Source organism: Trichechus manatus, unplaced genomic scaffold, assembly GCF_000243295.1.
Source record: "Trichechus manatus latirostris isolate Lorelei unplaced genomic scaffold, TriManLat1.0 scaffold00229, whole genome shotgun sequence".
Taxonomy (NCBI): Eukaryota; Metazoa; Chordata; class Mammalia; order Sirenia; family Trichechidae; genus Trichechus; species Trichechus manatus.
In genome coordinates, this window is record NW_004444165.1 from 375,176 (window position 1) to 389,767 (window position 14,592).

The window sequence follows — 14,592 nt, forward strand, 5'->3', positions numbered from 1 at the left end:
ATTTTTGAAATGGTGTATCTTTGGCTATGTGTATTTTCACACAAAAAAAGGTTGAGACGTTAGAGGGTTGATATGTTGTGGGGTTGTTAACCAATGTCATAAAACAACATGTGTACTACTGTTTCATGAGAAACTATTGGTTCTATAAGACTTCACCTGAAGTACAATAAAAAAAAAAAAAGTAACTATGCTGTGTCCACACAATGTTGTTCCCATTAAAAAAAGAAAAAAGATAGAAGTCGTGGTATCTACCCTAGAGGAAAGCACAATCTAGTTGGGGAGATAAAATTTAAAACACCAGACCTTCATTTCCTCACTAAATAGTAGGTTCCTTGAGAGTGAGAACTGGGTTTTTTAATCCCCCACCTCCACCCCACATTTACACCTAATCCAGTGACCAGTACATGTTTAATAAATAATTGTGGAATGGCTAGGCAGATGGTTATTTTTGTTAGATCTTTTATGGACTAGTTCTGTGCACTCAGTTTTTTTTTTTTCTCTCATTTCCTTTCCCTATGTACAATACCACTGACCTTTGGAAAACTCATTATATTATTCACTAAAACAGATTCTGCAAACTCAGAATTGTTCTTTGTGATAAAATATGCCACAGTCTATAGAACAGAGAGACTATTTCATATAAACTATCTAAAATGTTCTAAACTTATTTAAAATCATAAAGCATTTCATTTCATCTGTGCCCATAGCTTTGTTAAACTCACCAAAATGTAGTAAATATATAAAATATTCAAACAGAACATAGTTGAATTTTTATTGCCTAAAGGATTACTTTCCTTATTTAAAATAGACCTTGGCTACAAAAAAGTCCAACATAAGACGATACTTTGACCAAACAAATGAGAAATGCAGGACAAATAGGGAATAACCAGTATTTTGAAAGACCAGCCAGGAAATTTCTGATTAAGCTATTTCTGCTTCCAAACAGAAGTTCTGGTTACAGGATCTGTCACAGATATGCTGACTTCCAATATGTTAAGCTAAACAGAATTTTGACTCCCTTTACTGCAGCAGCAAAAAAATATTCACAAGATGCATAAAAGATTTTAGCTCTTACTACTCTCCTGGAGTCTTGTGTTGATCTGAGGACCTCAAAGTTTAGGCAATTTTTTTCTCCGACAACTTAAAAAAAAAAAAATTAAGATACTTTCTTGAATATTCCTTGGTAACCTACACAAAAGCCATGAAAATATGCCAGGTTAGACCCTACCTGAGCCTCAGAAAACAACCAAGCCCTGGGTAGAGGAAGAGTTCAGCCTTGTGTGTGGACGTTGGCAATACTGAGAGAATGAGAATGGGTTTCATGTTGGGAGTCTATTTCTGGCTGTGGCAGCTTTTACTGGTCCTGGATATAGTCTCCTGGCCAAATGAGGTTTAATGGACAAAATTGCTCCCGAAATGGTCAGCTTGGACACAGATCATCAATATACATGGCCAGAATGGCTGGGTGAACTGTTGGGCAAGATCCAGGAAAGGAGGGGATGACAACAGGGTTTGAACTACTCTAGACGATAATCAGGAACAATTTACATGGTGCTTTATGTTGAAAACTACACATTTGGGCTTCTTCCTGCAGAAGCTGCTCTTCTAAAAAATCTGTCTTGTGGTCTGGCATCTTCATTTGTATCTGCTCTGCTCCGTGGAAGTCCTAACTAATTCTTGGCACCTCCGGAGAGATTGACGAATGTCCTAAATTTAGAAAAGAACAATTTGAATCATTTGAGAACAATTCGAGAAAAGTGTGATAACTATTTCTTCAGAGATTATAAAATTATAGCATGTTACTGCTAGACTCATAAAAACCCATTGCCTTTAAGTTAATTCCAACTCATAGCGACCCTATAGGACAGAGTAGAACTTCCCCCACAGGGTTTCCAAGGAGCAGCTAGTGGATTTGAACTGCTGACTTTTTGGTTAGCAGCCAATCTCTTAACCACTGTGCCATCAGGGCTCCGAGGGGACCTTAAAAATCATCTAGGCCAGCCCCTTTATTGCATTTATTGGTCATGAAATTGAGTCACTTTGAAAAGTTAAGTGGCTTTCATGGATAGATTATAGTGCAAATAACCATGGTCATAGTTACTAAACTGGTGGTCCACGTATCCCAAGTGGTAAAACAATAATCAAGGGGGCAGGAAAAACAATGGAGCTTCTCTTTAACGGCCTCATTCTATTGTAAAATTGCTCCCGTAAAGATTTCAGCTTAGGAAAGCCTGTGGGGCAGTTCTACTCTGTTCTATAGGGTCGCTATGAGTTGGAATTGACTCAATGGCACACAACAGCAACATTATAAGACTGAATTTTGTGAATATAGTTTGCAATATATATTATATATTTAAAATTGAACCCCCAGCACCTCTCATCCTCTTTTCTTGCTTTTTTTTTCATAGCAGTGACCATCATGTCACATGATGCATCTTTTACTTATTTACTTTGCCTACAGTCTCTCTTCCTCCCAACAAAATATGAGCTCCATGAGGGCAAGAGACCATTGGCCCTGCATGGGGAACTACATGGACTACAAACTTAACCACTATAAAAGAAGCAGCTATTCCCTCTTCTCTTTTCCTTGCCCATGACTTACCCTAAAAGTTTATTACAATTCTCTTCAAAGAGTATTGACAAACCACTTGCTATATGATTCTAGGGAAGTCATGTAACTTCTCTATGCCTCAATTTCATGACCAATGCAACAAAGGGATTGGACTAGATCATCTTTATGGTCCCTTCCAGGTATAAAATGTGTTTCTCTGCTGTATTCCTAGTTCCTGGAATAGAGCAGGTACCCAATAAATATTTTTTAAATAAGTATATTAGTACAGTAGTATTGTGTATAATGTGTAAGCAAATATGCACTCATCAGCAATGGCTGCTCAAGAACTTTTTACTGATGAGGTTGTATCATTAATAAAGTGTGCAGCTCTCACAGTTAGACAATTTCTTATTTTAGGTCTGTCGGGGGACTGGTTAAGACAAGAACAAAATTGGGGTACCAATTAAGGAGAGTACTTGAAGTGCAGCCTCTCCTCTGTAAGGAAGACTATAACTCATCTGGAGAAGAGCTTTTTATTCTGGAGATTTGCTTGAATGGCCTATTTTAGTTCTGTCAAAGTAGGGCAGGTAGGCAACCATTAGGTTGGGTTTAGAGTAGAACAGGGCCTATGATGACTTAACCCAGGGCTTCTATAACTTTGTTTTCACATTCAAAATCATATCAGAGGTGATTTCTCATTATCCTTGTCTCGGAAACTATTAGATGCTTTAAGCAAGTCAGGTGAGTTGAAAAAAACAGAATTCTGAGATGAAGAAGTAGAAAAAGTGTATTCTCAGTTCTGGCAGTACACTTACTTGGATGCTCAGAGCATCTACATTTTCTGACTACTGTCTCTATCACTTTGGACAGGTTATAGAGGTCAAATGTGTTTTAACTGTCTTGTTTTATAATATCAACCACTAAGACAATTTTTATAGGTGAAATAGAAACAAAACAGATTTCACAAAGGGTCTTCCATCTCAAAATAACCAACGTATATGACCTATATTGATAGAGAATACATTGCCTGGAGGCATTCACTCTTTTTCTTCTAAGTGGCATCTAGTCTAAATTAATATGTTTGTTAGAGTGGTGCACTAAATTGCCCTTCGGAAGAAATGAAAGGTAAGCATTACTCTTTCTCCTGTTTTACTTGTAGGTCAAGGCTGTTGTGTAATAACAGTCGAGCTGCGTTACAAAACATGCAAGTCTCAGATCTAAGAGATGGATTCAGGTACTCAAGCACGTGGCACAGCCTGTCAGCTGGCCCCCTAGGACACCAAATAAAACTCAGAGTGAAAGGTTATCCAGCTTCTCAAACTTGCCGATAGACCTGAGTAATTTTCAGGCAAGGATAAGGGCTAATCTGGGTGAGGGCAAAAGGTATACCTCCCCCTCTACGCTAGTGTGTTTACATTCACAAAATGACAGCTTAACTATTGATGATACTTACATCTTGGTTAGACATTTCCCAGTAAGGTCTCTCTCCATAGGACATGACCTCCCACATGACAATGCCATAGCTCCACGCATCACTTGCCGAAGAGAATTTTCTGTAGGCAATTGCTTCTGGGGCTGTCCACCTTATGGGGATTTTCCCACCCTGGAAAACAAATGGAGATTTCTCAGCTGACTCCCAAGTGTGTTAAAAAACAAAGTGATGTTTTTTTAAAATATCTTTTGTTAGAAAGATCTAAACAGTGTTGGCATTTTAAATGAAAATCAAAAGGAAACCAGAATAATGTTAAAATGTCAGAAACATTTTTCCTATAATACTTATTCAGTGAGAACAGCTTTATTGGGAAATAAGTCACACTTCAGAAATATTTTATTTCATTCATTAGAGAAATTTATTTTCAATTTAGATTCACACAATTAAATCCAATATTATGGCATGTGAAGAAATTTCCAGATTATGGGACATTAAAACTGAATATCACTTAACATTCATTAAACCTCGGATTGCATTCATAAATAACAATCATAAATTCTAACTTAACAGAAGACAAGTCGTTAAATAGACAACTGAGAGATTCTCTACAAATTCAATGCTTCTCAGAATTTTCTTTTCCTTTCATCTGTTATGATTACATTTATCTTAAAAAAAAACACTTTAATGTCATACTGGAGCGCCTGAGATTATCTTCCTTTAGAACACTTTAGGCGAGTCGATATTTTTGTTTTTCACTGTTCAAGTTAACATTTGAACATATTAAAGAAATTACATTGCATGAATTTATACTGTTCAGGTATTAAATTCTGCCATTGTGTGATACGTAATTTTTTATTAACATTTATTACATTTCATCTACTGAAACATTCTATAAATCCCTTTTTACTGTAACGACAAGAATAAAACAATTCATCCATTTGATTTGTAATCTGGAATCTCTGCAGCTCTGTACAGTTGAGTGGACGAGCGCATCCCTGGTTCCACTAGATGGCGGAAGAGAACAACGAGCTGCCCCAGCCTGCTGTCTCTCAAACCACGAGGATTGCTTCCGTTCACAACAGATTGTTTTCGACAGTTTTTTAGAACCCACCACAGAGCTGGATTAAAACGATGGGCTTATTTTATCATTATCAGCAGTTTCATGGTTACATCGTTTGATTATCCATTGTGAGCAAAGTCTGGCGTTAGGGCGAATGGGGTGGGAAGAAATAAAAGGTGCGTTCTTTGGCCCTTAAGGAAGTTAAACATTTTTAAGGCTGAAGCCATTAAGCGAGTAATTTAAACGCTACTTACTTGGTAATCTAAACACTACTTACTTGGAGAGGAAAAAAGATTCATCCGAAGAAGGAACAATTATGTTTTACAAGGTAAATGAGAACATTAATGGAATTCTTGTTTCAAAGACTTGTAACAATGGAAGAGTTAGAAGTCGCTTTGGGGGAAAAACACCTGGAATCCAATCCCCTCATTTTAAAGGCTAGCAAACTGAGCCCAGAAAGATTTAGAGATTCTTTACCACATTATTAGGTAACTCATGTCTACTAAAGCTGTTACAATAATATTACGAGATGTTGACACAAAGAGGGAAAATTTGGGCAAAACTAAGCAAAACTATCTGCAATGTTTTGCCAGAGTATGCATAAGCACGTATCACAGCAATATAAGGCAAGGCAGCCTGAAGCCTGTGGTTTTCACTACTGGGAGCAGAGGTTCAAGACAGTGTGAAATTAAAACTGTAAAATTTAACTTACAAATTTAGTGACAGTAGCTTAAAAGGACAGGGAAAGAGGGAGTTGTAAGGGGAGGATTCATTCTTCAATCCAAAGTGGTTGCAGATAAAATATAAAACCCACAGTTGAATTTAAATTTCAGATAACTGATTATTTTTTAGTAGAAGTATGTCTCATGAAGGAATACTTTTTTTTTTGTATAAAAACCAAAAACAAAACACAAAACAAAACAAACCCATTGCCATGGAGTCCGATTCGTAGTGACCTACCCTACAGGACAGAGGAGAACTGCCCTGTAGGGTTTCCAAGGAGCTGGTGGTTAGCAGCTGAGCTCTTAAGCACTACACCAACAGGGTGTCCCAAATATCGCATGGAACATACTTGTATTAAAAAAAAAAAACCATATTCTTTGTTTACCTGGAAGTCAAATTTAACTGGGCATCCTACATATATTTATTTGCTAAACCTGGCAATCCTAACTGAAGGCGTTAAAAATCTTTAGACAATGTAAATAATCTACCCAAACGTGGTACTAGTGTTCTGAAATCTGAAGAAATCTTATGTGGTCTATACTGTCATGAGGGGCACAGCCACTCCTCCAGGTACGTGTGCAACTCTGCTAATGTCGCCATGGACTACAATGTTCTTTGTTTTATTGCATGTTTGTGGCTGAAGTGCCTCAGCTGCCTGACTCTGCATATCTAAGCCACCTAAGTTGACTCAGGCTTGTTTCAAATATGGAAGCCACACTTCCAGAAAATAAACACTAAATCTGTAGATCTGACCTTGGAATAGATGCAAGAACAGGAGTCTCATCTGGGATTTTTGACTCTTGATCTTTTTTTGACTGTTTTGGCAAAAGTATGAGAAAGTGTGAATTACTAGGCTCCTGGCTTTACGTTTGCTAAATCTTTGTCGAGTTCTATTAAGATAGGTTAAAAAGCAGAGTTAAAGGCTACTTAATGTGCATTCACTTATAAATGATATCTCATATAAGTGATTCACATATAAATTTATATTTCATATAACTTGATATCACATATAAATGATAACTTTATCACTTTCCTCTCTAATATTTAATTTTTCTCCTCAAAGGAATGACTGTTTGATTAATAGGATTGTTATGCCAATAAAAATATCAAAATATGATTTTCTAAAATGAATAATATTGCAAAAAGGACAGTATATATTTATTTCAAATTCTATTCCAAGTGTCATCTTATAATGGAAACTGTGAGCTAGAATAAATCTTATAATAAAATATGAAAAATGAGGCAGAAGTTTTTTTTAACTTTTTATTTTTTATTGTACTTTAGATGCAGGTTTACAGAACAGATAGTTTCTTATTAAACAGTACACATATTGTTTTATGACAATGACTAACAACCCCACGACATGTCAACACTGTCCCTTCTCAACCTTGGGTTCCCTATTACCAGCTTTCCTGTCCCTCCTGCCTTCTAGTCCTTGTCCCTGGACTGTTGTGCCCCATTAGTCTCGTTTTGTTTTATGGGCTGTCTAATCTTTGGCTGAACGGTGAACCTCGGGAGTGACTTCATTACTGAGTTAAAAGGGTGTCTGGGGGCCATACTCTTGGGGTTTCTCCAGTCTCTGGAGACAGAAGTTTTAATGTAGGAAATACAGTTCTAATTAACAACAATGTACGGTATCATGAGCCTGACAGTATGCACAAACTAGAATAATTCTGAGCATATATGGGATGGAGCAAAGGAAGCATTCAAATCTTTTTTCTAATGTGAGAAAGAATTTTCTAAGCTTTGTGACAACTTCTCTTCAGTTTACCTCAGCACTCCTGGATATATACTGGATGAAGTTGTATCCAAGGGCAGAATGAGACAGAAAGGAAGAGGCCCTTAATACCATCACATGGTTTCTATCCTGTTTCCTCCCTGAGGGGAAACTTAGAAGCCTACTCTTCTTTCAGTCGAATGGACTAACTTAAGCTCCCAAGGCTTACTCCTCTCCTCTCCATGTTCCTATTGCCCATGATCTTGAATCATAGACAGAGGTAACACACTAAGGTACTTTTTTTCTCAGGGTGTCAACAACCAGATGTCTGCTTCAGGTTTCAGGAATGAACAACTAGTACTTTAGATTTGAAATCGCAGTCATTGGAACATTACATCCTGCTTTACCGTATGCTTATCAGGGAAAAAAAAATTACTAAAGATGCTAATCAAAATGACTGACTGTAACTCAAAAGCCTTCTCATTTACTAATACCTCCCCTACCCAGCAAACTTATCACTTAAGGACACAAAGCTGAAACAGGAAGTAAGCAAACTTGCTTGCTACTGAAATGGTTGTTAGAAAACTTTTTTCTGTTTTTCAAGTCATATTCAGAGCTCGTTGTATAAGTAAGTAGTGGGTGGTAGCAAACAAAGTGCTGAAGAGGAACAAGGAGCCCTGTATATTTTTCTTTGTACTTTGGCGTGGAGTTGCATTATAGCTATATTTAACTAACATATAGGTTTTATAACTTAACCCTTTAATCTTCAGAGCAGTGACCAAATCAATTGAAATGTAGTAAGGTTACAGAGGCTTAATACTCAAACCAAAAGCAAAAACCCTATAGAGAAGCAAGAACACATAAAAGGTCTCTCTCCATTTCTCATTCACTGGATTACATGGTTATCTTAAGGGGAAGGTGGTTTGAATAACCAACAATCTGCTTGCAGACTTTCCTTTTCTCAACCTATCTCTATAGTTCTCAAACTTCACTAATATAAGAGTTACAGTACCGAAAACATATATATTATGCTTAAAGGATAACTTAAGGAATTTTCAAGGGCAATTTTGACTAAGTAACACTTTTCTTTATGAACTGTAAATTCTAAGTGAGAAGAAATAATGTATAATTCATTGTGTGACTTTGGGCAAATCTTAACCTCTTTGAGGCTTAGATTTCAGAACTATAAATTGTGGGGATTCAAATTAATGGCTGTTATGGATTGAATTGTGTCCCACAGAAAGATAAAATGAAGTGACTGGTTTGGAAACAGGGTCTTTGAAGATGTTATTGGTTAAGTTAACATGAGTTCATATTGGAGTAGGATGGGTCCTAATCCAATCTGAGTGTTGTTCTTAGAAAAGAGACATGGAAAGATAGAAGAAGAACAGCCATGTGAAGGAAGCCAAGGTATGGCCGGGGCTACCAGAAACTGGGAGAGACAAGAATTGATCTTCCCTTACAGCCTACAGAAAAGCATGGTCCGGCCGATGCATTGATTTGGACTTCTAGGCTCCAGTGCTGTGAGACAATAAATTTCTGTTCAGTTTGTGGTATTTTGTTTTGGCAGCTCTAGGAAACTAATACAATTATCATGTAATGATAAAACTATAGTGAATTTTAATATTTTCATAGAGTATCTTAACTCTCATTAAACTGTAAGGAGGTAAGCCTATGAGTTGGCACCTAGACTATGTGAGCAGATAGCCTGATGACAGACAGAAAAGGAGACAAGTACACTCTTATGTTACATCCTAGTTCGATAATTAATAGTCACAACGATGACCCTGAGAGGTAAGGAAAAGGTAAAGTAACCTAAGTACCTTTTGTTTAAGAGGACAACAACATGAACAACATATTTTAGAAAGGTGTGAGACCAAGACATTGACATTTTCCCCCTTTTATTTTTAAACCCACAATGGGCAACCATTCATTATTTGGAAAACTCATTACTGAAGCTTTGCTGATGTGTTGGATGAAAGAGGCATTAATGTCCCTAATGACAGATCACCTTAAATTATAATTTCTTGCTGGTAGTATTATCTGTAGCAGAGGTGGTCTGGTTACAGGAGCATAGGTGGAAGGATCAGCATTCTGGGGCCTTCTGCCTTCATTCACTGCGGTGTCCCAGAGAAATTATAGCATGATACTACAAATCACAGAAAGATACCACATACCCTAATTATACAGACAACCCTCACTAGGGTACTATTTCCCTTTTTCTCAAGAATTGCTGCTCTTGAATAACAAGTCCATCTCCTGAGCATTTCCCTCTAGTTTGTACTCCTGAATCAACAAGTTATAATATTATAGCACAAAACTCTATTATATAAGCTGCTTAGTGTTACATCCTCACCCCCTCTCAGAGGAGCATGTTCTCTCCTCTTTCATTGAGGTTTACAGGTCTAAGGTAACTTTGGTATAAAGCTTTGGGGAAGCTTTATCCTTTTCTGAAATATGAGGATAACATCTGTCTTCATTTAAAAAAAGACCAAGGACTAATGATGGAATGAATTCATTTGTAGTCACTAAGAAGAAAGCTTCTCATATTTTGGCTTCCAGATAATATTTATTAAATGGAATAAAGCACCTCTTAGCTGCCAGCACATGGTAGGCACTCAGTAAATCATATTCCTTTTCTTAGTTTATGGATTTAAAATTTATCGTTTTCTTTGGACCTGCTTGACTTCCAGCCAGCAATTCAATTCCCTCATCTGGAGTCATTGAGCCTACCCCTGTAGTGTCCAACTTCAGGGTGATCTCACTGTCAATCAAGGGCTCTTAGGAGCCAGAAGCACCGAGTCAATTCTTCTGATGGACTAGCTTTGACACAGTTCTCATAATTTAGACTTTGTTTTTCCTGGTTCCAGGAAATCCATGTCTCTTGGTTCAGTAAGTTCAGTCCCATGCCCAGAAATTCCTGCTATAGCCCCACCAGCGCCGTTCCAAGACTGAAGACATATCTCACTCTTCTTAATCTTTCATTGGTAGATTTCTATCACGAGAAAACATTATCTATGCTTGAATGTTGTTGAATGTTGGCAGACCAGACTTCTGCCTACAGCTTGATCTGCTTGAGTGTTTTTCTTCTCTTTGTAGGGTCATAACACACTGGATAAGTGCTCTAAATGCCTCTTTTGTTAAAAAAAAAAAACAAAAAACAATCAAACAAAAAAACCAACCAAATCTGTTGCTGTAGAGTTGATTCTGACTCATAGCGACCTTATAGGAAAGAGTAGAACTGCCCTATAGGGTTTCCAAGGCTATGGCAAAAGACCAGGCAGTGTTTCGTTCTGTTGTACATAGGGTCGCTATGAGTCAGAACTAACTCAATGGTACCTAACAACAACAATCTTTACAGAAGCAGTCTGCCACATTTTTCTCCTGTGGAGTGGCTGGTGGGTTCAAACTGCCCACCTTTTGGTTGGCAGCACAGCGCTTAACCACTATCCCAGCAGGGCTCCTTAAATGTCTCTATAATGATCTCAAATTACATAAGGTATAAGTCACTATTATGCTTTCAAAATACATAAGTATAAGCACTCATAATATGAACTTAGAAATATGTCTATCTTTGTGAGGCTCTCTAACATTAAGTATAAGTCATTAGAAACCTGTAAGTCATAGGAAAGTTATTTAGAAAATTTCTGAATTTAGACACAGAAACATAGAAATATGTGAAGAATGTGGTAAACAACCTTTAAGCTGACTTTGACCTGACATGCTGTGATAAAAGAAGATGTAACATAGTTAAAATTTGTAAACTAGCCGTGAGACATAAATCTAAACAACCTCTCTAATCTCTAACCTTGAAGAAAAGATGTGTCACTCAGCTACTCTCTAACGCTGGAGAAAAGGCATAACAGACTAGTCTCTGATGTCACACTGGCCCTTAGAGTGTGGAGCCAAGGTGACAAATTCACACGTAAGCCCTAAATTTCTGCCCACTCACTGAGAGAAAGCAAAGGCAAACACTGAGAGACTGATGAGACTGTGTCGCTGACCTTGGACCCTAGCTACGAGGCATCTTTGCTGAGTTGGAGCCATGGTTAAGCCTCACTCATTTGGCACTTAGCATCATACACCTTCTATGTACTGCCATTTGGTTTTTTTAAAATGTGGATGTACTATTTCCCTAGAAAGATTATAAAAGTTTTGGAGGGTCCTTTATTCTTCTTTGTAATCTACTTTACACTATTAAGCATGGTGCTATGAGTATAATAGGAATTTAATGACTATTTGCTGAGGGGAGGACTGGATGGGATAAATTAGGCAAATGATATAAGATGAAAAGCACAGTTTTAGAACCATACTGTAGAAGTGGAATTCAAATTTTGCTTTTCAGTTCCTTCTTATTCATCATTAGGAGCTTGGTTAATGATAACGAAAAAAGAAAGGGAAATTTCCCAATCTGAATTTTCAGTTTATAAAGGGCATCACCAGAGAGGCACTGAAGGTCACTGGTGAAATTCATTAATTTAGTCATTCATTCTGTTATTTGTCATTTGACCAAACATTTTTTTGAACATATCTCACATGCCAGGTACCAGAGTCACAAAGAAGACATGCTTCTTGTCCTCAAGGACATAATGTAACAGTAGGAGAGATACCCATGTAAACAAGTAGTGGCAGCATAGAGGGTGAGGGCTCTAACAGAAGCCTGCGCAAGATTCTTTTGGGGACAATAAAGAAAGGAGGATCAGCTCTTTGGGATGGCTGTGGGGAAAGGCTGGAAGCCTTCACATTAGAGGTGATGTTTTAGCTACAGCTTAAAGGAAAAGTTAGGAGTTTGACTAGTAAGAAAAAAAGGAGTAAGGGCATCCCTTCGGAGAAAATGGAGTTCAAAGGGACAGAAGGGTGAAACAGCATTATGTGTTAGAGGAATTTCAAGTTCCCTGAAATTTTTGGTGCTTAGAGTTTAAGGAGAAAACTGGTGGCCATGATGTTGCAGACGTCAGTAGTAGCCATGTCATAGATGGCTGGGTTAGACATTTAGAATGGTAAAACCAAAAACCCTTTGCCGTCGAGTCAATTCTGACTCATAGGCAATGGGAATTCACAATGCCACCACAACTTGAAATGTGTTTCTAGAAAATCTAAATTTTACAGTCTGGGATGCAGCTGTCACTATTGATAAGTGCAAAATCATACATCATTTGGTTTGATTTCTTTTGTTTGTTTGTTTTCATGCTAATTTTTTATGGCTTAAAGATCTGCATTCATGTGGTAAAAAATGGTGTAAATAAGTCCTGAAGTATGAGAGAATGACAGGGATTCTAAGCCTCTTTTGTGACCTTTTGCACTAAAATGCCTACTTATAAAATAAAATCACTTTCAATTCTGGCAGAATCACCTGCAATAAGTGTGTGCAATCATGCATCATACCAAGCAGGTTGAAAGGTCTAATTTAACTTGCATAATATATTCACTGTTTTATAGCAGATTTTCCCAGTGAATACAGTTTGGAGAAGCAGTGCTTTAAAATAATAAGCCTCCAGTTTGTATTGCTCAGGTTTAAGTACACCATTTGGGCTCTGAAGCTTTATTCTTTGTGGACAGCAGATGGCTCTGGAGGATATCGTTGGAGGTCTGACTGGCAGAACACACCAGAATCCGAATGTAATTGGCTGTAGGTAGAATGAAGCAAGAAACGATCTCTACCATCTTCTAATGATATCACAAGCAAGTGCAAAGGATGGTTTTAAATAAAAGAGGGGTTATCCAGTCATGGGATGGGGACTTTTAAAAGATCAACCTGGATTTCTGAGAGCCCTTTCCATTTTTCCGCTGGCAGTCTACCGCTCTTTCTCACTTCACTGTGTACACCCTTTTTCTTGATCTGCTCTTTTTCTTTTGTTTTCTGTTTCGTTTTCTTTTACTCCACTGTAGCCAACTTGAAGCACTTACTAATGAAGATCAAAGACTACAGCCTTCAGTATGGATTACGCCTCAACATAAAGAAAACAAAAATCCTCACAACTGGACCAATAATCAACATGATGATAAATGGAAAAAAGATTGACATTGTCAAGGATTTCATTTTACTTGGATCCAAATCAATGCCCATGGAAGCAGCATCCAGGAAATCAAATCATATATTGCATTGGGCAAATCTGTTGCAAAAGACCTCTTTAAAGTGTTAAAAAGCAAAGATATCACTTTGAGGACCAAGGTGCACCAGACTCAAGCTATGATATTTTCGATCGCCTCATATGCATGTGAAATCCGGACAATGAATAAGGAGGACCAAAGAATTGATACTTTTGAATTATGGTGTTGGTGAAGAATATTGAATATACCATGGGCTGCCAGAAGAACAAACAAGTCTGTCTTGGAAGAAATACAGCCAGAGTGCTCCTTGGAAACAAGGATGGTGAGACTTCGTCTCATGTACTTTAAACATGTTATCAGAAAGGACCAGTCCCTGGAGAAAGACATCATGCTTGGTAAAGTAGAGGTCAGCGAAAAAGAGAAAGACCCTCGATGAGGTAGATTGATACAGTGGCTGCAACAGTGGGCTCAAACATGACAATGATTGTGAGGATTGCTCAGGATTGTTCTGTTGTACATAGGGGTTGCTATGAGTTGGAACCAATTCCAGGGCACCTAACAACAACAACAACAGCCAACAAATAGTCATTATATATATATAAGTTCCATGAGGCTGGGACTTTGTTTGCTTAGTTCTTTGCTGTTTACTTAGTGCTTGGAGCTGAGCCAGAGCAAAATAGGTGCTCAGTTAACATTAGCTACATGAATGCTAGGGATGTAGCATAACATTAAGACAGAGCTTACCATCTAATGGGTAATAAAGACACACAATAAATGAAGCCATGAAATATAATAGGTGTCATGATAGGGGAGAGTCAGGAAAGGCTTCTGAGAGAAAATGAAGACTAGGTTGGTAGCTTATGAAAGATTGGTGTTAGAGGAACAAAAGGTGTGGGAGAGGGAGAGTTCAGGTTTGGGGAGAGGGAAGACTGGTCCAGGCAGAGAGACGAGCAGGTACAAAAGAAAGAAAATAATAAATTTAGAGGTACCAAGAGAAGTTGAGTGTAACTGGAGAGTAGAAGGTGAGATAGGGAAGTGGGGAGAGATGAGGCTGGAGA

The 14,592-nt window shown here is 37.8% G+C and overlaps 1 protein-coding gene across 1 annotated transcript in view; it reads right to left on the reverse strand.

The window, feature by feature from the left end:
* Positions 1-14,592, reverse strand: part of EPHA6 (EPH receptor A6) — a 1,147,205-nt gene that overhangs the window by 28,276 nt on the left and 1,104,337 nt on the right. Inside the window, 1 exon segment of the mRNA XM_004389015.3 lies at positions 4,005-4,154. Within this exon segment, the coding sequence (XP_004389072.1) occupies positions 4,005-4,154 (150 nt within the window).